The sequence below is a fragment of the Salvelinus namaycush genome, chromosome 39 (genome assembly GCF_016432855.1).
Source record: "Salvelinus namaycush isolate Seneca chromosome 39, SaNama_1.0, whole genome shotgun sequence".
Taxonomy (NCBI): domain Eukaryota; kingdom Metazoa; phylum Chordata; class Actinopteri; order Salmoniformes; family Salmonidae; genus Salvelinus; species Salvelinus namaycush.
The window spans coordinates 17,132,876-17,160,781 of NC_052345.1; the positions used below are offsets into that span (position 1 = coordinate 17,132,876).

At 47.0% G+C, this 27,906-nt stretch overlaps 1 protein-coding gene and 1 non-coding gene across 2 annotated transcripts in view; one reads left to right on the forward strand and one right to left on the reverse strand.

Moving 5' to 3' along the window:
- LOC120032664 (protein kinase C alpha type-like) overlaps window positions 1–27,906 on the forward strand; it is a 231,850-nt gene that overhangs the window by 153,854 nt on the left and 50,090 nt on the right. The window contains exons 6-8 of the mRNA XM_038978858.1: window positions 7,393–7,549; window positions 7,662–7,796; window positions 11,329–11,422. Coding sequence (XP_038834786.1) covers window positions 7,393–7,549; window positions 7,662–7,796; window positions 11,329–11,422 — 386 coding nt within the window. The remainder of the gene's footprint in view (window positions 1–7,392; window positions 7,550–7,661; window positions 7,797–11,328; window positions 11,423–27,906) is intronic.
- Window positions 24,277–24,355, reverse strand: trnag-ucc. Its single transcript has one exon. It is a non-coding gene; the product is annotated as a tRNA-Gly (tRNA).

Here is a 27,906-nt window from a genome sequence, read left to right on the forward strand (position 1 = left end):
CATGTAAACTGAAATGCACGCTTCCTCACCTGCAACACACACACACTCAGTCAAATGCATGCATACACGCAGACACCCGGACTCCTCAGCGGGGCTCCCAGACAGCGAGAACAGAGCAGCTGAACTTTGTGGCTGGGCTGGTTCTCTCCTGCCAGAGACTTCCAACAGGCAGCCATGTCATTGGTATTCCGTGGCTGGCCCGGCTGCCCGGCTCTCTACTGAGCACCACTTTCCCAGTCTCTCTCTCTCTCTTCGCCGTTGAGCCGCACGACTCTACACCAGGCAGGGATTGCTGTCGCCACATGACACTCCCTGTTCCACACCTGTCACACTGTGCTGAAGAGACACACAGGGATAGAATCACATACTAGCTCATACAGAATCACATACTAGTTCATACACTCATAACCATACACACTCACTCACATACATGTACACTCACACACACACAAGCGTACACTTACACAGACGCGTACGCAAACAGGCGGTTATTTATTTCACCTTCGTTTTGAATAAGTACGGGAGTCCGTTTTTGTGTCTGAGTGTATGCACCCACAACCATCTCTGTTTCTCTCTCTCTCGCCCCTCTCACACACACTCACACCCTTTTCCCTCCCTCCCTTTGACCCCCACCCCTGTTAACTTGGTGACCGGCTAACATACCCGCCCCTCTTCCTGTGGTTTCAGGACAACAAGTTTGTGTGCTAAAGCTCGAATGATTCCCCCGTTATCCAGCCCAGTCGTTCGGACGTTGGTGCCTCGCTCCCTGAGCTCTTTACGTTTGACTCCCATTGGGTTTAGGGCCAATAGACAAAGATACGTGCTGTATGGACAACTGCAGAATAGTCGGGGGAAACTCCTGCAAGGAAGAGAGGTTTTAGAAACGTTTAGATGTCCTATTATTTCTATATTTCTTCATTTTTACTTGTGGATTTGGGTGTATTGTCGTCTATTGTTAGATACTACTGCACTGTTGGAGCTAGGAACACAAGTGTTTCGCTACACCCGCGATAACATCTGCTCAATATGTGTGTGCAAAATATGATATGATTTGGTACAAAGTACAATCCAATGTACTGAAAGAGAAAAAGGGTCTGAAAAGAGAAGGAGAAGTACAGTTCTAACCGACTCGGTTCTTCTGTTATCTCCGTCTGTCACTCAATATACTGCACCCACTCAGACGAGGTGCGCATTAATCACGTAACAAGTGCCTGTTCTTTTGAATCCATGGCGCTTTTTATAAGGAGACTGTCCTCGAGACTCTGGTATCCAAGGTAACGGTGGCGTTGAGGCTTCTCCCCCTTTCATGTCCCAGTGTGTCAATGAGGACTCAGTCACTGACTGACACACACACACACACACACACACACACACACACACACACACACACACACACACGAACAAACACTTGTAGGAGATACTCTTGTAGACTTGTAGGAGATAGAATTGTTGGAGACGTGTGATGCGCAACCAATGTGTCAGTCCACTAAAATAAGGCTTTATATGCACATACACTGCCGGTCAAAAGTTTTAGAACACCTACTCATTCAAAGCTTTTTCGTTAGTTTTGCTATTTTCTACATTGTTTAATAATAGTGAAGACAAAATTATATTTGAGATTTGAGATTCTTCAAATAGCCACCTTTTGCCTTTGACAGCTTTGCACACACTCGGCATTATCTCAACCAGCTTCATGAGGTAGTCACCTGGAATGCATTTCAATTAACAGGTGTGCCTTCTTAATGCGTTTGAGCCAATCAGTTGTGTTGTGACAAGGTAGGGTGGGTATACAGAAGATAGTCCTATTTGGTAAATGATCAAGTCCATATAATGGCAAGAACAGCTCAAATAAGAAAAGAGAAATGACAGGCCATCATTACTTTAAGACATGAAGGTCAGTCAATATGGAAAATGTCAAGAACTTTGAACGTTTCGTTAAGTGGAGTTGCAAAAACCATCAAATGCTGTGATGAAACTGGCTCTCAAGAGGACCGCCACAGGAATGAGTTACCTCTGCTGCAGAGGATAAGTTCATTAGAGTTACCAGCCTCAGAAATTGCAGCCCAAATAAATGCTTCACAGAGTTCAAGTTCAGACACATCTCAACATCAACTGTTCAGAGGAGACCGTGTGAATCAGGCCTTCATGGTCGAATTGCTGCAAAGAAACCACTAGTAAAGGACACCAATAAGAAGACTTGCTTGGGCCAAGAAACACGAGCAATGGACTTTAGACCGATGGAATTTGTCCATTGGTCTGGTCCAAATTGGAGATCTTTGGTTCCAACCGCCATGTCTTTGTGAGACGGGGTGTGGGTGAACGGATGATGTCTGCATGTGTGGTTCCCACCGTGAAGCATGGAGGAGGAGGTGTGATGGTGTGGGGGTGCTTTGCTGGTGACACGGTCTGTGATTTATTTAGAATTCAAGGCACACTTAACCAGCATGGCTTCCACAGCATTCTGCAGCGATACGCCATCCCATCTGGTTTGGGCTTAGTGGGACTATCATTTGTTTTTCAACAGGACAATGACCCAACACACCCCCAGGCTGTGTAAGGGTTATTTTACCAAGAAGGAGAGTGGTGGAGTGCTGCATCAGATGACCTGGCCTCCACAATCCCCCGACCTCAACCAAGTTGAGATGGTTTGGGATGAGTCGGACCGCAGAGTGAAGGAAAAGCAGCCAACAAGTGCTCAGCATATGTGGGAACTCCTTCAAGACTGTTGGAAAAGCATTCCTGGTGAAGCTGGTTGAGAGAATGCCAAGAGTGTGCAAAGCTGTCATCAAGGCAAAGGGTGTCAATTTGAAGAATCTCAAATGCAAAAAAATATTTTGATTTGTATATCACTTTTTTTGGTTACTACATGATTCCATATGTGCTATTTCATAGTTTTGATGTCTTCACTATTATTCTACAATGTAGAAAATAGTCAAAAATATAGAAAAACCCTTGAATGAGCAGGTGTTCTAAAACGTTTGACCGGTAGTGTACGCTACAATTCTAGATTATACAAGAACAACTGTAATTCCATCAGATAAGTCTACATGTCTTGTGTGAAGCTCGTCAGGTGGTAGGTAGCATGTTGTACAACTGTTATGATAGCAGAGTCAGATGCACTCAGGGCAGACAGAAAGACGTTCTGTTAGAGGGTCTGGGGTTCCTCCTACTGGCTGCTAGTGGAAATGGAGTTTCATTTTTAAAGAGAACACGGAGGGTTTGTTCAAATTTGAGTTAACAATATTATTGTCTGGATACGCATGACAAGGGGGTTATACACAAGCAGTTGAATCACTTTTTGCTGGAGTTGGTTCGACACACACGCTCACACAAACTCACATAGTCCACACACCAGAGTCCAGCCGGGTAATATCATGCCGCTGTCTCCACGCTTTCAAAACTTCAGGCCATTATTCAAAGGTCACTTGGCTACCAGCGCTTTGCCTACACCTTTATTTGGAACAGTTTTAAATATTCAAAACCTAACCTTTTGTATTGTGACAGTTAAAGTCGCGTCCGTTAAGAAATAGTGTGTAGCAAAAGGTATGGTCGTTGGTCACCTGTACATTTGAGTATTTTACCTTGGACCTATACGGAGATGTTGTGTATTGTATTTATACCAGTTAAACTATAGTATAAACATACGCCTATTGAATATATCTGTACATTGTATGTTCATACAGTATGTGTGTGCAGGGACGCAATAATTAACTGGTATTTACAAAACTGCGGGTCTCATAGGTTTGTAGGTAAATGAGTTCATTCCCAGGACATGCATTATACACTTTAGAAATGTTACCTACTGTCAGTATTGCATCACAAAGAGTTATGCTAAAATGACACGGCGCATGCTTTAGAGGGGAGGAACAGGTCCCTACCCAAGTGTAGGCTAGAGTGTCTCTATGGCCATCTCTAATGGGATCCTATTCCCTATATAGTGCACTGCTTTTGACCACGGACTATAAGGGCTCTGGTCAAAAGTAGTGCACTATGTTGGGAAATAGGGTGCCATTTGAGAAAGCCATTTTGAGACTCATCCTAGCTTCAACACATTATTCCCCCTTTCCAGCCTAGTTCCGTTAGCAGGTTAGGTCCGAGTTAGCCTGGTTGCTAATATGTTTGTCTGCTTGTGGTTATCCGTCTCCTCAGGTATGCATTGTCCTGCCAGGGATGACATTTGGTGGCAGCGGTGGGATGTAATAATGTCTGGTATGATGTATTGTTTTATTTAAGGTGTAGGCTGCTGCTCTGATGTACTTGTTTGAAACCTGTTTGGACCCCCAGGAAGAACAGCTTCTGCTTTGAGTCCCAAATGGCACCCCTATTCCCTATATGGTTCTGGTCTAAAGTCGTGCACGATGTAAAGCATAGGGAGACATTTGGGACGGAGCCCCTGTCTCTCCCAATGAAGTGTTCTCCCCCTCCAGCCCTCTCACCTCTGACAGCATACTCCATCACCCGCTATCCAAACGAGATGAATCCCCCCAAATCCCCCAGCACAGGTGCAAGCGGGAGGAACAGACAGAAGCAAGTTAAAAGCTTATTTGCACAAGGCTTATCGAATTGTCTCGTAATTTAATTCACTCATATGACAATCCCAGGCAAAAATGTAGTCCCTTTGTTATGTATATAGAACTATAAATGGCTCGTAGGTTATGGTTTAATTTTCAATACGTTTGGTGTTGTGAGGGAAATAGAATTACTTATAGTTTAAAATGCATTTTGCTAATATAACTACTATAGCTTAATATAATTACTATAGCTTACAGTTTCTTTTAATATGTATTAGTTGGGACTCCCAGCATCCCCTGTTTGCTGAAATTCTGTTGCTTCCCTCAAAGCGCAGATACAGGCTCTCTAAGTGTAAAACTAACAGGTCAAAACTCCCTTCATGCCAGCTGCTGTCAGCTTTCTCAATAAGCTGTAGTACTGTACTGTTAGGTATGGACTGACTCTATTCATGCCTGGTTTAGAGGCTCTACTTCCTGTGTACAGCAGGAATGCTGTAATGCTGTATAATGCTGTATACAGTTGAAGTCGGAAGTTTACATACACTTAGGTTGGAGTCATTAAAACTTGTTTTTCAACCACTCCACACATTTCTTGTTAACAAACTATAGTGTTGGCAAGTCGGTTAGGACATCTACTTTGTGCATGACACAAGTCATTTTACTAACAATTGTTTACAGACAGATTATTTCACTTATAATTCACTGTTTCACAATTCCAGTGGGTCAGGAGTTTACATACACTAAATTGACTGTGCCTTTCTAAACAGCTTGGCAAATTCCAGAAAATTATGTCATGGCTTTAGAAGCTTCTGATAGGCTAATTGACATCATTTGAGTCAAATGGAGGTGTACCTGTGGATGTATTTCAAGGGCTACTTTCAAATTCAGTGCCTCTTTGCTTGACATCATGGGAAAATCAAAGGAAATCAGCCAAGACCTCAGAAAAAAACTTGTAGACCTCCACAAGTCTGGTTCATCCTTGGGAGCAATTTCCAAACGCCTGAAGGTACCACGCTCATCTGTACAAACAGTACGCAAGTATATACACCATGGGACCACGCAGCCGTCATACCACTCAGGAAGGAGACGTGTTCTGTCTCCTAGAGATGAATGTACTTGGGTGCGAAAAGTGCAAATTAATCCCAGAACAACAGCAAAGGATATTGTGAAGATGCTGGAGGAAACAGGTACAAAACTATCTATATCCACAGTAAAACAAGTCCTATATCGACATAACGTGAAAGGCCGCTCAGCAAGGAAGAATCCACTGCTTCAAAACCGCCATAAAAAAGCCAGACTACAGTTTGCAACTGCACATGGGGAAAGAGTTTGTACTTTTTGGAGAAATGTCCTCTGGTCTGATGAAACAAAAATTGAACTGTTTGGCCATAATGACCATCGTTATGTTTGGAGGAAAAAGGGGGAGGCTTGCAAGCCGAACAACACCATCCCAACCGTGAAGCACAGGGGTGGCAGCATTATGTTGTGGGGGTGCTTTGCAGCAGGAGAGACTGGTGCACTTCACAAAATAGATGGCATCATGAGGGAGGGAAATGATGTGGATATATTGAAGCAACATCTCAAGACATCAGTCAGAAGTTAAAGCTTGGTCGCAAATGGAACTTCCAAATCGACAATGACCCCAAGCATACTTCCAAAGTTGTGGCAAAATGGCTTAAGGACAACAAAGTCAAGGTATTGGCGTGTCCATCACAAGGCCCTGACCTCAATTCTATCGAAAATTTGTGGGCAGAACTGAAAAAGCGAGCAAGGAGGCCGACAAACCTGACTCAGCTACACCAGCTCTGTCAGGAGGAATGGACCAAAATTCAACCAACTTTTTGTGGGAACCGTTTGACCCAAGTTAAACAATTTTAAAGGCAATGCTACCAAATACTAATTGAGTGTATGTAACCTTCTGACCCACTGGGAATGTGATGAAAGAAATAAAAGCTGAAATAAATCATTCTCTACTATTATTCTGACATTTCACATTCTTAAAATAAAGTGGTGATCCTAAATGACCGGGAAGACAGGGCATTTTGACTAGGATTAAATGTCAGGAATTGTGAAAACTGAGTTTAAATGTATTTCGCTAAGGTGTATGTAATCCTCTGACTTCAACTGTATATAGTTCTTGTGTGTATTTGTCATGTGTTCATTGTGTTTTTACTATGTGCTGCAAAATGGTTTGTCCCTCTGGGATAATTAGGACTCTAGTCTATTACTCCAATATACCCTATCAACACAGCGCGACAAAATGGCATCCATTATGCTGTTTTACTCTAGTAGCTTATCTGTTCTCGTTCTGGGTCAAAGGTCAATCTAGCATTATTATCAACAAGCCCTTATGTCAGGGCCAGCATTTGATTGACAGGACCACATGAGAAGCTGTCTCTGGGTCTCCTGGGCTTAAGGGCTTGCCTGGCCAGGCAGGCGTTCAGTGGGTCGGTCTCTGTGGCAATGCCCTGCATAATGTAAAGTGGTTGGCTGTGTTCCATGGCTCTGGGAGCCAGAGTGCTAATGGGGTGCTAATGTCCCTGGTTTCTGTGGGCAGTTTACTGAACATGGCTAAACACAGGACCACAAGGAGGGAGACGGGGAGGCTGGTACTACTGAAATAGTAACAACAATATACATACTGTAGAACCATCTCTAGCAGAGATGCTGTCTACATATGGGTTATTTTTATAAAATGTCCCCTGATTGTTGAATTTCCATGCCCGTTATTAAATCCATCATGCTGTTACAAGGCAACTTTAAAGAACACACTAACTCCTCTCAAAGTAAAACACTGTACAAGCAATGATGTCACCTGTACCACTGTACAATGTATTAGTTCAAAAATCAACCTTTTCCCTCTGTGTTGTTTCTCCATCAGTGGGCGAAGGTCGAAATCTGATCCCCATGGACCCCAACGGCTCGTCTGACCCTTACGTCAAGCTCAAGCTCATCCCAGACCCCAAGAATGAGACGAAGAAGAAGACCAAGACCATCCTCGCCAACCTCAACCCCACCTGGAATGAATCTTTTACATTGTGAGTTGAGGTGTACCCCTGGGCACAATGTTAGGCCCCTTTCATGTTTGTGTATTATGGGTAATGTAGTCATTATCATTAACACTGTACATATGTCTGTGTGTTATTCCAGCAAGCTGAAGGCTACAGATAAGGACCGCAGGCTGTCTGTGGAGGTGTGGGACTGGGACCGGACTACCAGGAACGACTTCATGGGCTCCCTGTCCTTCGGCGTGTCAGAGCTCATCAAATCTCCTGTGTGTGGCTGGTAAGCATAACATTAGATGGCATTCCAATGCAGTGTTCCTCTATCTGGTAGTGAATATACAGTGCCCGCCATTATTATTGGGACAGTGAAGCATTATTTCTTCTTTTGGCTCTTTACTTCAGAACTTTGGATTTAAAATCAAACAATGACTATGAGGTTAAAGTGCACACTGTCAGCTTTAATTTAAAGGGATTTTCATCTGTACCGAATGAACCGTTTAGAAATTACAGCACTTTTTGTACCTCCATTTTAGGGGAGCAAAAGTATTGGGACATATTCGCTTACCGTTCGCAGTCGGAAGTCAACATACACTTAGGTTGGATTCATTAAAACTCGTTTTTCAACCACTCCACAAATGTTTTGTTAACAAACTATAGTTTTGGCAAGTCGGTTAGGACATCTACTTTGTGCATGACACAAGTCATTTTACTAACAATTGTTTACAGACAGATTATTTCACTTATAATTCACTGTATCACAATTCCAGTGGGTCAGGAGTTTACATACACTAAGTTGACTGTGCCTTTAAACAGCTTGGAAAATTCCAGAAAATTATGTCATGGCTTTAAAAGCTTCTGATAGGCTAATTGACATCATTTGAGTCAAATGGAGGTGTACCTGTGGATGTATTTCAAGGCCTACCTTCAAACTCAGTGCCTCTTTGCTTGACATCATGGGAAAATCAAAAGAAATCAGCCAAGACCTCAGAAAAAACTTGTAGACCTCCACAAGTCTGGTTCATCCTTGGGAACAATTTCAAAACACCTGAAGGTACCACGTTCATCTGTACAAACAACAGTACGCAAGTATATACAGTATGGGACCACACTCAGGAAAGAGACGCGTTTTGTTTCCTAGAGATGAATGTACTTTGGTGCGAAAAGTGCAAATCAATCCCAGAACAACAGCAAAGGACCTTGTGAAGATGCTGGAAGAAACAGGTACAAAAGTATCTATATCCACAGTAAAACGAGTCCTATATCAACATAACGCGAAAGGCCGCTCAGCAAGGAAGAAGCCACTGCTCCAAAACCGCCATAAAAAAGCCAGACTACGGTTTGCAACTGCACATGGGGACAAAGATTGTACTTTTTGTAGAATGTCCTCTGGTCTGTTTGGCCATAATGACCATTGTTATGTTTGGAGGAGAAAGGGGGAGGCTTGCAAGCTGAAGAACACCATCCCAACCGTGAAGCACAGGGGTGGCAGCATCATGTTGTGGGGGTGCTTTGCTGCAGGAGGGACTGGTGCACTTCACAAAATAGATGGCATCATGAGGCAGGAAAATTATGTGGATATATTGAAGCAACATCTCAAGCCATCAGTCAGGAAGTTAAAGCTTGGTCGCAAATGGGTCTTCCAAATGGACAATGACCCCTAGCATACTTCCAAAGTTGTGGAAATTGGCTTAAGGACAACAAAGTCAAGGTATTGGAGTGTCCATCACAAAGCCCTGACCTCAATTCTAGAGAAAATGTGTGGGCAGAACTGAAAAAGCGTGTGCGAGCAAGGAGGCCTACAAACCTGACTCAGTTACACCAGCTCTGTCAGGAGGAATGGACCAAAATTCAACTTATTGTGGAAGGCTACCCAAAACGTTTAACCCAATTTTAAACAATTTAAAGGTAATGCTACCAAATACAAATTGAGTGTATGTAAACTCTTGACCCACTGGGAATGTGATGAAAGAAATAAAAACTGAAATAAATCATTCTCTCTACTATTATTCTGACATTTCACATTCTTAAAATAAAGTGGTGATCTTAACTAACTGTGAAGACAGGGCATTTTGACTAGGATTAAATGTCAGGAATTGTGAAAACTGAGTTAAAATGTACTTGGTATATGTAAACTTCCGACTTCAACTGTATGTGTATTAAAGTAGTAAAAAAGTTAAGTATATGTTCCCATATTCATAGCACGCAATGACTACATCAAGCTTGTGACTCTACAAATGTGTTAAATGCATTTGCTGTTGGTTTTGGTTATGTTTCAGGTGATTTTGTGCCCAATAGAATTTGTAAGTATTGTATTGTGTCATTTCGGGTCACTTTTATTGTAAATAAGATTATAACATGTTTCTAACCACTTCTACATGAATGTGGATACTACCACGATGACAGATAATCCTACATGTATCGTGAATAATGATGACTGAGAAAGTGATAGACTCACAAATACCATACCCCCAAAAGATGCTAACCTCCCCTGTTAATGTAATGATGAGAGGTTAGCATGTCTTGGGGTTATGATATCAGATGCTAACCTCCCCTGTTATTGTATTGATGAGAGGTTAGCATGTCTTGGGGTTATGATATAAGATGCTAACCTCCCCTGTTATTGTAATGATGAGAGGTTAGCATGTCTTGGGGGTATAATATTTGTGTAACTTTCTCACTCATCATTATTGACGATTCATTCAGAATTTGTCCCAATACTTTTTCTCCCCTAAAACGGATGCACTATGTACAAAAAGTTCTGTAATTTCTAAACGGTTCATTCGATATCGATGACAATACCCTCAAATTAAAGCTGACAGTCTGCACTTTAACTTCATAATCAATGTTATAATTTCAAATCCAGACTTTTGTAGTATAGAGCCAAAAGACGAAACACTGCTTCACTGTCCCAGTAATTACAGAGAGCATTGCATTTGTGTCAAAAAAAATTGTGCTGTGTTTTTGTAGACTGCCGGAAGAGTAGCCGTCGTTAAGTTAATAGTGAAGAAGGGATCTTAATGAACATTCATTTAATTTATCCTGGTTTCCCGTTTGAAGCAATCACAGCTGTAATCTGATATTTTTTTAGAGCGATTTCTATTTGAAAAGTGCAGTGATAATCTTGATTTATCTTTCGGATGGAGGTGCCTTCTTCTCAACTTACCTGCATTTCATGTCATTTTTGGTCATCATCACAGAGCCTCTTGGCGCTGTAGTCCCTTATGTCTCAGTCTGGTGCAAACCGATCATTAATCACAACAGCAACAGTGAACTTTATCGCCACAGCTCAGTGCCCTTTGAGGTGCCATCTAATGTCTGTGGGTCATAAATAGTGACGTGTTTCATGAGCACCGCCAACACCAGGATAATTCTGTCCCAATGGACTGGAGCCAAAGGGACTATTGCTTTGTAATGAACTATGTGTCTGGGCCAAGTGGGTATGAATCAGGAGGTAGAGAGGGATAGAGGGTTGAAGTGATGCAGGGAGGAATGCAGAGATGTAAACTAGTGGCCGCTCCATACCTAGCTTTTTGTCTCCGGGTATAGCATCTCTTTCTGGGTTTTTTCAGTTTTACAGGCTGTTGATATGTTTTTATGCTGGGTCTTAGAAACATTCTGTTACTTTGAACGCTTATCTACTGGACTATAAATAGCAAGCTGGGTCTCAGAAAGTCCATGTGCTTGGATTCACATCTATAATGTTGTTTTTGTAAACAATCATAATTGAAATATGAATGCTCTCTTTCGCTCTCTTTTTCTCTCTCTCTTTTTCTCTCTCTCTTTTTCTCTCTCTCTTTTTCTCTCTCTCTCAGGTACAAGATGTTGAACCAAGAGGAGGGCGAGTTCTACAACGTGCCCATCTCAGAGGAGGATGACGGGAACGAGGAGCTCAGACAGAAGTTTGAGGTGAGGCCTCAGAGACAAGACTGGAGAACATATTATCCCAATATCGTTGGTTACTTGTAACCCATCCTGCTTTCATCCAACATTCTGTGATTCTATTACACGTCGTGATATGTCTCTTTGTATGCCTGTTAGTTTGTATGAGTGACTTCTGTTTAATTCAGTAACACGTGTGTTTTTTCATGTTTATATCTACATGTTATGTTTGTGACCATGACTAAGTGAACTAATCATATTAAGTCCTTGAGCTTCTACCAAAGCCACTCCACAACCACATTAAACTGGCATAATTGAATTTGGCCCTTCTCCATGACAAATATGTTTGCATTTCAAGATGGCCACCATCCCCCTCCAGACCGTAAGCACTGTGTGTCCCGGAGAATCTGGACATAAAAGGGTCATGGATTCTCCATGGAGACAGGGCTGTTAATTAAAACTCTGTTGTGCCGCTCGTCTGTCTTCAGGCGCCCAATGAGAGGCTGCCTCGTTATTAATTACTCTGGGTGGCTCGAAGGTGGGGTGCTCTTTTTCTCGTCCTCCAAGACAATAGTATATCCAGCTTTGTAGATACAGGCTTATAGAATATGGTAGGATTTGACCTTTGACCCCCGCTGTTCTAGAATCAGTGGTGACTCAGACCGGTGTCACTGTAAAGCGGTTAGTTCATCAGCACGAACATGGATTTGGGCAGGAAGGATTCGTCCGTCACTCCTGAGAATATCAGTTTTAGTTTATATTTTAATTAATTATATTCCAAAGGCTCCATAATTGATTGAATGATATGGATAGAAAGATATCCACCACTTGTCTTACGGGCATTAGATCCGGGGTGTCAAACTCATTTTGCCCCTGGGGCCGCATTCAGTCTTTAACGGAAGGCCGCAGTGAAAATGTGTTATATTTCCTTGCCGTAAAAATGAGCTAAAAATAGTACTCTATCGTTTTTTGAATTTTCGACGCTCCCTGACTGTCTAGTGATTGTTAGAGAGCTGGATAGTGGAGAAACTGTATGAATATAGGTTGATTATCATTTCTACCCAGTTTCCATTTGGTTTTAGTCATTTGAAAGTATATTGAGTATGTTATGAATTTTTTTCTCAAACCGCCTCTGCATTAGGTTTTCATTCTAGAACTGTTATTCCTTTTCCTTCAGTTACTCTTGTGTTGTCCTTTGGCTTCATCAGGTAGACGCAGCTGATGGTGTTGTATTTTGACTGAGCCTTGTCCAATAGACAGAGCCTGTTAACAGTAAAGAGACTGCAGTATTGATGAATAGCTTGACCCATCCATGGCCCGTTCACCTCTCCGTCATGTTGAGTGCAGACTCGGCCTGGGGCCACAGACATCACACAGTGTACCCAGCAGCGCCCTCTGGGTGGCTGGTCTTGCTGATGAAGTATGACTGGGAACTCCCTCAGATGGACACTAGTGTACTGTGTGTCATTATCACTTGGAGGGGTTAGAGTGGAGGGATGGAGGGGTTAGGGTGGAGGGTTAGAGTGGAGGGATGGAGGGGTTAGGGTGGAGGGTTAGGGTGGAGGGGTTAGAGTGGAGGGATGGAGGGGTTAGAGTGGAGGGATGGAGGGGTTAGAGTGGAGGGTTGGAGGGGTTAGAGTGGAGGGTTGGAGGGGTTAGAGTGGAGGGTTGGAGGGGTTAGAGTGGAGGGATGGAGGGGTTAGCGTGGAGGATTATAGTGGAGGGATGGAGGGGGTAGAATGGAGGGGTTAGAGTGGAGGGATGGAGGGGTTAGAGTGGAGGGTTATAGTGGAGGGATGGAGGGTTATAGTGGAGGGATGGAGGGTTATAGTGGAGGGATGGAGGGGATAGAGTGGAGGGATGGAGGGGTTAGAGTGGATGGATGGAGGGGGTAGAGTGGAGGGATGGAGGGGTTAGAGTGGAGGGGTTAGAGTGGAGGGATGGAGGGATTAGAGTGGAGGGATGGAGGGGTTAGAGTGGAGGGATGGAGGGGTTAGCGTGCAGGGATGGAGGGGTTAGCGTGCAGGGATGGAGGGGTTAGCGTGCAAGGATGGAGGGGTTAGCGTGCAGGGATGGAGGGGTTAGCGTGCAGGGGTGGAGGGGTTAGCGTGCAGGGGTGGAGGGGTTAGCGTGCAGGGGTGGAGGGGTTAGCGTGCAGGGGTGGAGGGGTTAGCGTGCAGGGGTGGAGGGGTTAGCGTGCAGGGGTGGAGGGGTTAGCGTGCAGGGGTGGAGGGGTTAGCGTGCAGGGGTGGAGGGGTTAGCGTGCAGGGGTGGAGGGGTTAGCGTGCAGGGGTGGAGGGGTTAGCGTGCAAGGATGGAGGGGTTAGCGTGCAAGGATGGAGGGGTTAGCGTGCAAGGATGGAGGGGTTAGCGTGCAAGGATGGAGGGGTTAGCGTGCAAGGATGGAGGGGTTAGCGTGCAAGGATGGAGGGGTTAGCGTGCAAGGATGGAGGGGTTAGCGTGCAAGGATGGAGGGGTTAGCGTGCAGGGATGGAGGGGTTAGCGTGCAGGGATGGAGGGGTTTTAGTGCAGGGATGGAGGGGTTTTAGTGCAGGGATGGAGGGGTTTTAGTGCAGGGATGGAGGGGTTAGCGTGCAGGGATGGAGGGGTTAGCGTGCAGGGATGGAGGGGTTAGCGTGCAAGGATGGAGGGGTTAGCGTGCAGGGATGGAGGGGTTAGCGTGCAGGGGTGGAGGGGTTAGCGTGCAGGGGTGGAGGGGTTAGCGTGCAGGGGTGGAGGGGTTAGCGTGCAGGGGTGGAGGGGTTAGCGTGCAGGGGTGGAGGGGTTAGCGTGCAGGGGTGGAGGGGTTAGCGTGCAGGGGTGGAGGGGTTAGCGTGCAGGGGTGGAGGGGTTAGCGTGCAAGGGTGGAGGGGTTAGCGTGCAAGGATGGAGGGGTTTTTGTGCAGGGATGGAGGAGTTAGCGTGCAAGGATGGAGGGGTTAGCGTGCAAGGATGGAGGGGTTAGCGTGCAAGGATGGAGGGGTTAGCGTGCAAGGATGGAGGGGTTAGCGTGCAAGGATGGAGGGGTTAGCGTGCATGGATGGAGGGGTTAGCGTGCAGGGATGGAGGGGTTTTAGTGCAGGGATGGAGGGGTTTTAGTGCAGGGATGGAGGGGTTTTAGTGCAGGGATGGAGGGGTTTTAGTGCAGGGATGGAGGGGTTTTAGTGCAGGGATGGAGGGGTTTTAGTGCAGGGATGGAGGGGTTAGCGTGCAGGGATGGAGGGGTTAGCGTGCAGGGATGGAGGGGTTAGCGTGCAGGGATGGAGGGGTTAGCGTGCAGGGATGGAGGGGTTAGCGTGCAGGGATGGAGGGGTTAGCGTGCAGGGATGGAGGGGTTAGCGTGCAGGGATGGAGGGGTTTTAGTGCAGGGATGGAGGGGTTTTAGTGCAGGGATGGAGGGGTTTTAGTGCAGGGATGGAGGGGTTTTAGTGCAGGGATGGAGGGGTTTTAGTGCAGGGATGGAGGGGTTTTAGTGCAGGGATGGAGGGGTTTTAGTGCAGGGATGGAGGGGTTTTAGTGCAGGGATGGAGGGGTTTTAGTGCAGGGATGGAGGGGTTTTAGTGCAGGGATGGAGGGGTTTTAGTGCAGGGATGGAGGGGTTTTAGTGCAGGGATGGAGGGGTTAGCGTGCAGGGATGGAGGGGTTAGCGTGCAGGGATGGAGGGGTTAGCGTGCAGGGATGGAGGGGTTAGCGTGCAGGGATGGATGGAGGGGTTTTAGTGGATGGATGGAGGGGTTTTAGTGGATGGATGGAGGGGTTAGAGTGGATGGATGGAGGGGTTAGCGTGCAGGGATGGAGGGGTTTTAGTGCAGGGATGGAGGGGTTTTAGTGCAGGGATGGAGGGGTTTTAGTGGATGGATGGAGGGGTTTTAGTGGATGGATGGAGGGGTTAGAGTGGAGGGATGGAGGGGTTAGAGTGGAGGGATGGAGGGGTTAGAGTGGAGGGGTTAGAGTGGATGGATGGAGGGGTTAGAGTGGATGGATGGAGGGGTTAGCGTGCAGGGATGGAGGGGTTCGAGTGGATGGATGGAGGGGTTAGCGTGCAGGGATGGAGGGGTTCGAGTGGATGGATGGAGGGGTTAGCGTGCAGGGATGGAGGGGTTCGAGTGGATGGATGGAGGGGTTAGCGTGCAGGGATGGAGGGGTTTTAGTGCAGGGATGGAGGGGTTGACTCCCACCTGTTATACACGTCCCACGTCATCTACAGCACAACAGACACAGCAGGATGTCTATCTCCTATTGATAACACAGACAACTGTCCTCTACCCTCACAATACAGACAGCTAGTCATTATTCTAGGAGGTCATTTGAAACTCTGGTGGTTTGTTGCACATACAGTATAATAGGACTTTATAGACCGTTTTTTGAGATGGGAGTCATTCAACAATAACTGTCCACACTTTCACAATACAGTACCCACTGGGCACAGACATCAGTTCAATATCTAGTTTTGATTTACATTTGGTTGAGTTGTCAGCTAATGTGAATTAAACATGAAGGGATGGAGGGGTTAGAGTGGAGGGATGGAGGGGGTAGAGTGGAGGGATGGAGTGGTTAGATTGGAGGGGTTAGAGTGGAGGGATGGAGGGGGTAGAATGGAGGGGTTAGCGTGGAGGGATGGAGGGGTTAGCGTGGAGGGATGGAGGGGGTAGTGTGGAGGGATGGAGGGGTTAGAGTGGAGGGATGGAGGGGTTAGAGTGGAGGGGTTAGAGTGGAGGGGTTAGAGTGGAGGGATGGAGGGGTTAGAGTGGATGGATAGAGGGGTTAGAGTGGATGGATGGAGGGGGTAGAGTGGAGGGATGGAGGGGTTAGAGTGGAGGGGTTAGAGTGGATGGATGGAGGGGTTAGCGTGCAGGGATGGAGGGGTTAGCGTGCAGGGGTTAGAGTGGATGGATGGAGGGGTTAGCGTGCAGGGATGGAGGGGTTTTAGTGCAGGGATGGAGGGGTTGACTCCCACCTGTTATACACGTCCCACGTCATCTACAGCACAACAGACACAGCAGGATGTCTATCTCCTATTGATAACACAGACAACTGTCCTCTACCCTCACAATACAGACAGCTAGTCATTATTCTAGGAGGTCATTTGAAACTCTGGTGGTTTGTTGCACATACAGTATAATAGGACTTTATAGACCGTTTTTTGAGATGGGAGTCATTCAACAATAACTGTCCACACTTTCACAATACAGTACCCACTGGGCACAGACATCAGTTCAATATCTAGTTTTGATTTACATTTGGTTGAGTTGTCAGCTAATGTGAATTAAACATGAAGGGATGGAGGGGTTAGAGTGGAGGGATGGAGGGGGTAGAGTGGAGGGATGGAGTGGTTAGATTGGAGGGGTTAGAGTGGAGGGATGGAGGGGGTAGAATGGAGGGGTTAGCGTGGAGGGATGGAGGGGTTAGCGTGGAGGGATGGAGGGGGTAGTGTGGAGGGATGGAGGGGTTAGAGTGGAGGGATGGAGGGGTTAGAGTGGAGGGGTTAGAGTGGAGGGGTTAGAGTGGAGGGATGGAGGGGTTAGAGTGGATGGATAGAGGGGTTAGAGTGGATGGATGGAGGGGGTAGAGTGGAGGGATGGAGGGGTTAGAGTGGAGGGGTTAGAGTGGATGGATGGAGGGGTTAGCGTGCAGGGATGGAGGGGTTAGCGTGCAGGGGTTAGAGTGGATGGATGGAGGGGTTAGCGTGCAGGGATGGAGGGGTTAGCGTGCAGGGATGGAGGGGTTAGCGTGCAGGGATGGAGGGGTTAGCGTGCAGGGATGGAGGGGTTAGCGTGCAGGGATGGAGGGGTTAGCGTGCAGGGATGGAGGGGTTAGCGTGCAGGGATGGAGGGGTTAGCGTGCAGGGATGGAGGGGTTTTAGTGCAGGGATGGAGGGGTTTTAGTGCAGGGATGGAGGGGTTTTAGTGCAGGGATGGAGGGGTTTTAGTGCAGGGATGGAGGGGTTTTAGTGCAGGGATGGAGGGGTTTTAGTGCAGGGATGGAGGGGTTTTAGTGCAGGGATGGAGGGGTTTTAGTGCAGGGATGGAGGGGTTTTAGTGCAGGGATGGAGGGGTTTTAGTGGATGGATGGAGGGGTTTTAGTGGATGGATGGAGGGGTTAGAGTGGATGGATGGAGGGGTTAGAGTGGATGGATGGAGGGGTTAGAGTGGATGGATGGAGGGGTTAGAGTGGAGGGATGGAGGGGTTAGAGTGGAGGGATGGAGGGGTTAGAGTGGAGGGATGGAGGGGTTAGAGTGGATGGATGGAGGGGTTAGCGTGCAGGGATGGAGGGGTTAGCGTGCAGGGATGGAGGGGTTAGCGTGCAGGGATGGAGGGGTTCGAGTGGATGGATGGAGGGGTTAGCGTGCAGGGATGGAGGGGTTCGAGTGGATGGATGGAGGGGTTAGCGTGCAGGGATGGAGGGGTTTTAGTGCAGGGATGGAGGGGTTTTAGTGGATGGATGGAGGGGTTTTAGTGGATGGATGGAGGGGTTTTAGTGGATGGATGGAGGGGTTTTAGTGGATGGATGGAGGGGTTTTAGTGGATGGATGGAGGGGTTTTAGTGGATGGATGGAGGGGTTTTAGTGGATGGATGGAGGGGTTAGAGTGGATGGATGGAGGGGTTAGAGTGGAGGGATGGAGGGGTTAGAGTGGAGGGATGGAGGGGTTAGAGTGGATGGATGGAGGGGTTAGCGTGCAGGGATGGAGGGGTTAGCGTGCAGGGATGGAGGGGTTAGCGTGCAGGGATGGAGGGGTTAGCGTGCAGGGATGGAGGGGTTAGCGTGCAGGGATGGAGGGGTTAGAGTGGATGGATGGAGGGGTTAGCGTGCAGGGATGGAGGGGTTCGAGTGGATGGATGGAGGGGTTAGCGTGCAGGGATGGAGGGGTTCGAGTGGATGGATGGAGGGGTTAGCGTGCAGGGATGGAGGGGTTTTAGTGCAGGGATGGAGGGGTTGACTCCCACCTGTTATACACGTCCCACGTCATCTACAGCACAACAGACACAGCAGGATGTCTATCTCCTATTGATAACACAGACAACTGTCCTCTACCCTCACAATACAGACAGCTAGTCATTATTCTAGGAGGTCATTTGAAACTCTGGTGGTTTGTTGCACATACAGTATAATAGGACTTTATAGACCGTTTTTTGAGATGGGAGTCATTCAACAATAACTGTCCACACTTTCACAATACAGTACCCACTGGGCACAGACATCAGTTCAATATCTAGTTTTGATTTACATTTGGTTGAGTTGTCAGCTAATGTGAATTAAACATGAAGGGATGGAGGGGTTAGAGTGGAGGGATGGAGGGGGTAGAGTGGAGGGATGGAGTGGTTAGATTGGAGGGGTTAGAGTGGAGGGATGGAGGGGGTAGAATGGAGGGGTTAGCGTGGAGGGATGGAGGGGTTAGCGTGGAGGGATGGAGGGGGTAGTGTGGAGGGATGGAGGGGTTAGAGTGGAGGGGTTAGAGTGGAGGGATGGAGGGGTTAGAGTGGAGGGGTTAGAGTGGAGGGATGGAGGGGTTAGAGTGGAGGGGTTAGAGTGGAGGGATGGAGGGGTTAGAGTGGAGGGGTTAGAGTGGATGGATGGAGGGGGTAGAATGGAGGGGTTAGCGTGGAGGGATGGAGGGGTTAGCGTGGAGGGATGGAGGGGGTAGTGTGGAGGGATGGAGGGGTTAGAGTGGAGGGGTTAGAGTGGAGGGATGGAGGGGTTAGAGTGGAGGGGTTAGAGTGGAGGGATGGAGGGGTTAGAGTGGAGGGGTTAGAGTGGATGGATGGAGGGGTTAGAGTGGATGGATGGAGGGGTTAGAGTGGATGGATAGAGGGGTTCGAGTGGATGGATGGAGGGGGTAGAGTGGAGGGATGGAGGGGTTAGAGTGGAGGGGTTAGAGTGGATGGATGGAGGGGTTAGCGTGCAGGGATGGAGGGGTTAGCGTGCAGGGGTTAGAGTGGATGGATGGAGGGGTTAGCGTGCAGGGATGGAGGGGTTAGCGTGCAGGGATGGAGGGGTTAGCGTGCAGGGATGGAGGGGTTAGCGTGCAGGGATGGAGGGGTTAGCGTGCAGGGATGGAGGGGTTAGCGTGCAGGGATGGAGGGGTTAGCGTGCAGGGATGGAGGGGTTAGCGTGCAGGGATGGAGGGGTTAGCGTGCAGGGATGGAGGGGTTTTAGTGCAGGGATGGAGGGGTTTTAGTGCAGGGATGGAGGGGTTTTAGTGCAGGGATGGAGGGGTTTTAGTGCAGGGATGGAGGGGTTTTAGTGCAGGGATGGAGGGGTTTTAGTGCAGGGATGGAGGGGTTAGCGTGCAGGGATGGAGGGGTTTTAGTGGATGGATGGAGGGGTTTTAGTGGATGGATGGAGGGGTTTTAGTGGATGGATGGAGGGGTTAGAGTGGATGGATGGAGGGGTTAGAGTGGAGGGATGGAGGGGTTAGAGTGGAGGGATGGAGGGGTTAGAGTGGATGGATGGAGGGGTTAGCGTGCAGGGATGGAGGGGTTAGCGTGCAGGGATGGAGGGGTTGACTCCCACCTGTTATACACGTCCCACGTCATCTACAGCACAACAGACACAGCAGGATGTCTATCTCCTATTGATAACACAGACAACTGTCCTCTACCCTCACAATACAGACAGCTAGTCATTATTCTAGGAGGTCATTTGAAACTCTGGTGGTTTGTTGCACATACAGTATAATAGGACTTTATAGACCGTTTTTTGAGATGGGAGTCATTCAACAATAACTGTCCACACTTTCACAATACAGTACCCACTGGGCACAGACATCAGTTCAATGTCTAGTTTTGATTTACATTTGGTTGAGTTGTCAGCTAATGTGAATTAAACATGAAGGGATGGAGGGGTTAGAGTGGAGGGATGGAGGGGGTAGAGTGGAGGGATGGAGTGGTTAGATTGGAGGGATGGAGGGGTTAGAGTGGAGGGATGGAGGGGGTAGAATGGAGGGGTTAGCGTGGAGGGATGGAGGGGTTAGCGTGGAGGGATGGAGGGGTTAGAGTGGAGGGGTTAGAGTGGATGGATGGAGGGGTTAGAGTGGATGGATGGAGGGGTTAGAGTGGATGGATAGAGGGGTTCGAGTGGATGGATGGAGGGGGTAGAGTGGAGGGATGGAGGGGTTAGAGTGGAGGGGTTAGAGTGGATGGATGGAGGGGTTAGCGTGCAGGGATGGAGGGGTTAGCGTGCAGGGATGGAGGGGTTAGAGTGGAGGGGTTAGAGTGGATGGATGGAGGGGTTAGCGTGCAGGGATGGAGGGGTTAGCGTGCAGGGATGGAGGGGTTAGCGTGCAGGGATGGAGGGGTTAGCGTGCAGGGATGGAGGGGTTAGCGTGCAGGGATGGAGGGGTTAGCGTGCAGGGATGGAGGGGTTAGCGTGCAGGGATGGAAGGGTTAGCGTGCAGGGATGGAGGGGTTAGCGTGCAGGGATGGAGGGGTTAGCGTGCAGGGATGGAGGGGTTAGCGTGCAGGGATGGAGGGGTTAGCGTGCAGGGATGGAGGGGTTAGCGTGCAGGGATGGAGGGGTTTTAGTGCAGGGATGGAGGGGTTTTAGTGGATGGATGGAGGGGTTTTAGTGGATGGATGGAGGGGTTTTAGTGGAGGGATGGAGGGGTTAGAGTGGAGGGATGTAGGGGTTAGAGTGGATGGATGGAGGGGTTAGAGTGGAGGGGTTAGAGTGGATGGATGGAGGGGTTAGAGTGGATGGATGGAGGGGTTAGAGTGGATGGATGGAGGGGTTCGAGTGGATGGATGGAGGGGTTAGCGTGCAGGGATGGAGGGGTTAGCGTGCAGGGATGGAGGGGTTAGAGTGGAGGGGTTAGAGTGGATGGATGGAGGGGTTAGCGTGCAGGGATGGAGGGGTTAGCGTGCAGGGATGGAGGGGTTAGCGTGCAGGGATGGAGGGGTTAGCGTGCAGGGATGGAGGGGTTAGCGTGCAGGGATGGAGGGGTTAGCGTGCAGGGATGGAAGGGTTAGCGTGCAGGGATGGAGGGGTTAGCGTGCAGGGATGGAGGGGTTAGCGTGCAGGGATGGAGGGGTTAGCGTGCAGGGATGGAGGGGTTAGCGTGCAGGGATGGAGGGGTTAGCGTGCAGGGATGGAGGGGTTTTAGTGCAGGGATGGAGGGGTTTTAGTGCAGGGATGGAGGGGTTTTAGTGGATGGATGGAGGGGTTAGAGTGGATGGATGGAGGGGTTAGAGTGGAGGGATGGAGGGGTTAGAGTGGATGGATGGAGGGGTTAGAGTGGAGGGGTTAGAGTGGATGGATGGAGGGGTTAGAGTGGATGGATGGAGGGGTTAGCGTGCAGGGATGGAGGGGTTCGAGTGGATGGATGGAGGGGTTAGCGTGCAGGGATGGAGGGGTTCGAGTGGATGGATGGAGGGGTTAGCGTGCAGGGATGGAGGGGTTCGAGTGGATGGATGGAGGGGTTAGCGTGCAGGGATGGAGGGGTTTTAGTGCAGGGATGGAGGGGTTGACTCCCACCTGTTATACACGTCCCACGTCATCTACAGCACAACAGACACAGCAGGATGTCTATCTCCTATTGATAACACAGACAACTGTCCTCTACCCTCACAATACAGACAGCTAGTCATTATTCTAGGAGGTCATTTGAAACTCTGGTGGTTTGTTGCACATACAGTATAATAGGACTTTATAGACCGTTTTTTGAGATGGGAGTCATTCAACAATAACTGTCCACACTTTCACAATACAGTACCCACTGGGCACAGACATCAGTTCAATATCTAGTTTTGATTTACATTTGGTTGAGTTGTCAGCTAATGTGAATTAAACATGAAATCAACTAAAATTGTCACCCTGTTATTGGATTTTGGTTCCAAAAAAATATCCGAAATTCCCTTATGTTGATGACTTTTTGCACATATGACACACACACACACACACACACACACACACACACACACACACACACACACACACACACACACACACACACACACACAAAGCCACACGCTCACACACACAAGCTTGTACATTGTATCAATAACAAGCCGTGTCTGCTGTGAACACTTCTAACCTGGTAAAGGGAGAAGGGAAGACTTGTGCTCGTCAAGGGAAACAAACGTCTCTTTGCCTGTTTGTGTGTCCTTACTTTACACAGCCATTTTGATGTTTTAAAGAGAGCCAATACAGTCGCAGGTCCCAAATGGCACCCTATTCCCTTTTTAGTGCACTACTTTTGACCAGAGCCCATTGAACAGAGCCCTATTTGGTCCTGGTCAAAAGTAGTGCACTAGATAGGGAATAGGATGCCATTTTTTGGACGGTAACTAAATTGTAGCACGTCTCTTATTCAAATACTCTGTGGTTTGTTTTTTTCCCCTAATTTATTTCAAATGAACAACCCTTTGGTATTCCGACGTGCTGTGCTGTGTGTGCTTGGATTGCCATGGGTTACCAGGCTAGACAAATGAAGCAATGTGAACTAGAGAGTGTGAGGGCTCAAGATGTTCCTGTCTATAGTGCTTAATTGTAATCCTGTCTAGTTGGTCTATTTCTGTGGCCCACTGACAAGATATCTTAAGGTTGGTATGTGTGGTATTAGACAATATTTCTTCCATGTCTTTCACAAATGTAGGTGCTTTGTAAAAGATCATTCTCACTTTGGCTGGTATGCCCAAGAGGTTAGGGGTTAATGAGCTGAGGTCACTTCCTGTTGTTGTTTACAGTTACTACTGTGTCTGTCTGACTGAGACAAGTTTGGTCAAAGAAAATTGCTCTCTCTCTCTCTCTCTCTCTCTCTCTCTCTCTCTCTCTCTCTCTCTCTCTCTCTCTCTCTCTCTCTCTCTCTCTCTCTCTCTCTCTCTCTCTCTCTTTCTCTCTCTCTCTGTCTGTCTCTTCCTCCTTCTTCCTGTCTCTCCCTATCACTCTTCCCCGGTCTCCCTCCTCACTCTCGCTCTCTGCCTGCCCTTCTTTCTCTCTTCCATTTTCTCCCTCTCCCTTACCGTAACACTTCCTCATCTCTCATCTGTGCTCTGTGAGACCTCTGGATGCCCACCCTTTGTCTTGTCAAATCTAATGCCTGAGTTTCTCTCCTCCCTTTTCCCCCCGTCTCTCTCCCTCTCTTCCAGGATTGCCAAATTAACTATCACTTCCTAAAGGTATCTCTCCTCTCCTCTGCTCCTCTCCTCGCTCCCATCCTCCCATCCGCTGTCTCCTTTCCTCGCCTCTGTTCCTCTTTTCGTGTACCTCCTTTGTGTCCAATCACTCGCTTTCTCACTCCCTTCCGCTCTGATCATTTGTACGTGGTTTAAGGCTACTGCAAATAGATCCAGTTTACTAACAATTTGTTCTCAGTGTGGGGTTGGAATTAGCGCATGAACAAGAGCCATCAGATCGCAGGAATTGCTCTCATAAATCATTGTCTTGAGCTGTAAATAGCCTTGTCTTGGGTTGAGAAGTGTAAAGCTATCAAGCTGCAAGGGAAATGTGACTGAAAATTGTCCCACAATAAAAATGGATATTTATTTTCTTTATATAAATATTATTCACCACAAAGATAGCGTTTATGTCCACAACAAAATAGTATACAAATACAAGATGCTGAAAATACAAGTGTCCTACATGGCGACTTCCTCATATGATCCAATAGGAAAACAGGCCTTAACCTCTGTAGACCCCAAGGACAGAAGTATATGATGATAGATACATGTTTCAGTGCCTGTTCATTACATGGACAACGCAGCCAACCCACCACCCACATACACAACACACTCTGTTCTTCTCCTTCCCTAATCTTTTTTTCTCGTCTACCAGTCCTCCACCTCTTCTTCTTTATTATAATTCATGTTTTGGTCATTTAGCAGACGCTCTTATCCAGAGTTACTTACAGTAGGGAGTTTATATATTTTCATACTTTTTGGGTACTGGTCCCCCCCCGTGGGAATCGAACCCACAACCCTGGCGTTGGAAGTGCCGTGCTCTACCAACTGAGCCACACGGGACCTCTCACTCCTCCTCCTATTCCTCCCTCAACTGTGTAGGGGGTGTCTGTGGATACTGCAGTCACATACACCTAACCTGGATGGACTAGGCATAGGGAAAGCGGGTGGGGATATAGGGGGTGGGAATTGGGGACTCCTCATTGGGCTGTAACTGGTTGGAAGGAGATTGTTAGTAAAATTTTCCCGTCCATGTCTGCCTGTGTACAGTATAATGTCTGTCTGTGTACAGTATAATGTCTGTCTGTGTATGGTGTCTGATTGTCGCTCTGTCTGTCTGTCATCAAACTTTTTGTCTGTTTTTTTCTTTGTCTTTCTCATCACTATCTGGTCATATTTGATCTTCCTCCTTTTTAGCATATAGGTTATTTTTGGCTGCTTGGTCTACACTAGAGCACTACAGGGGTGGAAGTTAAGCTATGTGCCTATAGCAATGAGAGGTCAATACAAAGATGGACAGTACAGTTAGTTAGGCCCTTCTCCATTTGTTCAGTGTCGATTTTATAGGGCCATAATGTGGCTTTTACTATATTTTTATAAACACAAGCATTTCGTTGGACCCGCTAATAGATCTGCTAAACTGTGTACGCAACCAATAAACTTTGATTTGATGAGTTGATTTCTCTCACGTTGTTCATCGCTTAGCCACAAGAGGGCAGTATCAAGCCAGGTTTTAAAATGCATTGCATGTAGGTGCAGTGACTCGAATACAGCACAATTTACAGTGCATTCAGAAAGTATTCAGACCCCTTCCCTTTTTCCGCATTTTAATGACAAAGTGAAAACCTTATTTTTTTTTAAAAAATTTTTTAGCAAAATTATTACAAATAAAAAACAGAAATACCTTATTTACATTTCAGACCCTCTGCTATGAGACTCGAAATTGAGCTCAGGTTCATCCTGTTTCCATTGATCATCCTTGATTTTTCTACAAGTTGATTGGCGTCCACCTGTGGTAAATTCAATTGATTGGACATGATTTTGAAAGGCACACACCTGTCTATATAAGGTCCCACAGTTGACAGTGCATGTCAGAGCAAAAAAACAAACCATGATGTTGAAGGAATTGTCTGTAGAGCCTCGAGACAGGATTGTGTCGAGGCACAGATCTGGGGAAGGGTACTAAAATATTTCTGCAGCATTGAAGGTCCCCAAGAACACAGTGGCCTCCATCATTCTTAAATGGAAAAAGTTTGAAACCACCAAGACTCTTCCTAGAGCTGGCTGCCCGGCCAAACTAAGTAGTTGGGGAGAGGGGCCTTGGTCAGGGAAGTGACCAAGAACCTGATGGTCACTCTGACAGAGCTACAGAGTTCCTCTGTGGAGATGGGAGAACCTTCCAGAAGGACAACCATCTTTGCAGCACTCCACTAATCAGGCCTTTATGGTAGTGGCCAGACAGATACCACTCCTCAGTAAGAGGCACATGACAGCCCGCTTGGAGTTTGATAAAAGGCACCTAAAGGACTCAGACCATGAGAAACAAGATTCTCTGTTCTGATGAAACCAATATTGAACTCTTTGACCTGAATACCAAGCGTCACGTCTGGAGGAAACCTGGCACCATCCCTACGGTGAAGCATGGTGGTGGCAGCACCATGCTTGAAATGTTTTTCAGCGGCAGAAACTTGGAGACTAGTCAGAATTGTGGAAAAGATTAAACAGAGCAAAATACAGCGAGAACGCTCTGCTCAGGATCTCAGACTGGGGCGAAGGTTCACCTTCCAACAGGACAACGACCCTAAGCACACAGCCAGGAGTGGCGTCGGGACAAGTCTCTGAATGTCCTTGAGTGGCCCAGCAAGAGCCTGGACTTGAACCCGATCAAACATCACTGGAGAGACCTGAAGATAGCTTGGCAGCGACACTCCCCATCCAACCTGACAGAGCTTGATAGGATCTGCAAAGAAGAATGGGAGAAACTTCCCAAATACAGGTGTGCCAAGCTTGTAGCGTCATACATAAGAAGACTCGAGGCTGTAATCGCTGCCAAAGGTTCTTCAACAAAATACTGGGTGAAGGATCTGAATACTTATGTAAATGTGATATGTCTAATACATTTGCTAAAATGTCTAAACCTGTTTTTGCTTCATCATTATGGGGTAATGTGTGTAGATTGAGGGATTCAAAAAAAATCTATTTTAGAAAAAGGCTGTAATGTAACAAAATCTGTAAAAAGTCAAGGGGTCAGAATACTTTCTGAATGCATTCTGTATCATTACATAAAGTTAGCATGAAACGCATCATTTATGACCTGCTGGTTTATGGTTTTAGACCCTAAATTTCATAGTGTCAGTTTGTGGTCTTTGACTTTTGCTTAGGAATTTGTCAAACTGACCCCTTGTAAAGGAAATGGCACTCTAGACAAACTCTAAATGATTCTGAATGCGTTTGTTTTGTCTTTTGTTAGTGAGAGAAAGAAACGTAGTAAGAAAGCCAGAGTTGGAGTTTCCACCCATTACCACTAGATGGCCCCATAGCACTTCGTTGTAAACCCAGTAGGAGCAACTGTGCTCCTGAAATAACATGTTCCTTTACGTCAGTGTGTTAGTGTTATGAGCGACACGTGCTCCTGAGATCAATTGTTTCAGTTCTTTGGTGTTATGAGGAGTGCTCCTGAAATAAAATGTGCCTGTGTTGGTAATGTGTTAGTCTTATGAGTGACTGTGCTTCTGAAATAAAATGTGCCTGTGTTGGTAATGTGTTTAGTCTTATGAGTGACTGTGCTTCTGAAATAAAATGTGCCTGTGTTGGTAATGCGTTTAGTCTTATGAGTGACTGTGCTCCTGAAATAAAATGTGCCTGTGTTGGTAATGCGTTTAGTCTTATGAGTGACTGTGCTCCTGAAATAAAATGTGCCTGTGTTGGTAATGTGTTTAGTCTTATGAGTGACTGTGCTTCTGAAATAAAATGTGCCTGTGTTGGTAATGCGTTTAGTCTTATGAGTGGCTGTGCTCCTGAAATAAAATGTGCCTGTGTTGGTAACGTGTTAGTCTTATGAGTGACTGTGCTTCTGAAATAAAATGTGCCTGTGTTGGTAATGCGTTTAGTCTTATGAGTGACTGTGCTCCTGAAATAAAATGTGCCTGTGTTGGTAATGTGTTAGTCTTATGAGTGACTGTGCTCCTGAAATAAAATGTGCCTGTGTTGGTAATGTGTTTAGTCTTATGAGTGACTGTGCTCCTGAGATAGTGTGCCTGTGTTGGTAATGTGTTAGTCTTATGAGCGACTGTGCTTCTGAGATAGTGTGCCTGTGTTGGTAATGTGTTAGTCTTATGAGTGACTGTGCTCCTGAGATAGTGTGCCTGTGTTGGTAATGTGTTAGTCTTATGAGTGACTGTGCTTCTGAGATAGTGTGCCTGTGTTGGTAATGTGTTAGTCTTATGAGCGACTGTGCTCCTGAGATAGTGTGCCTGTGTTGGTAATGTGTTAGTCTTATGAGCGACTGTGCTCCTGAGATAAAGCATGTCTGTATGGTAGTGGTTCTGAAAGTATGGCTGTGTTTCAGCTGTCAGCCGTTCTTTGTTCACCTCTCCCCCGCTGTGGTTGCAGGGCC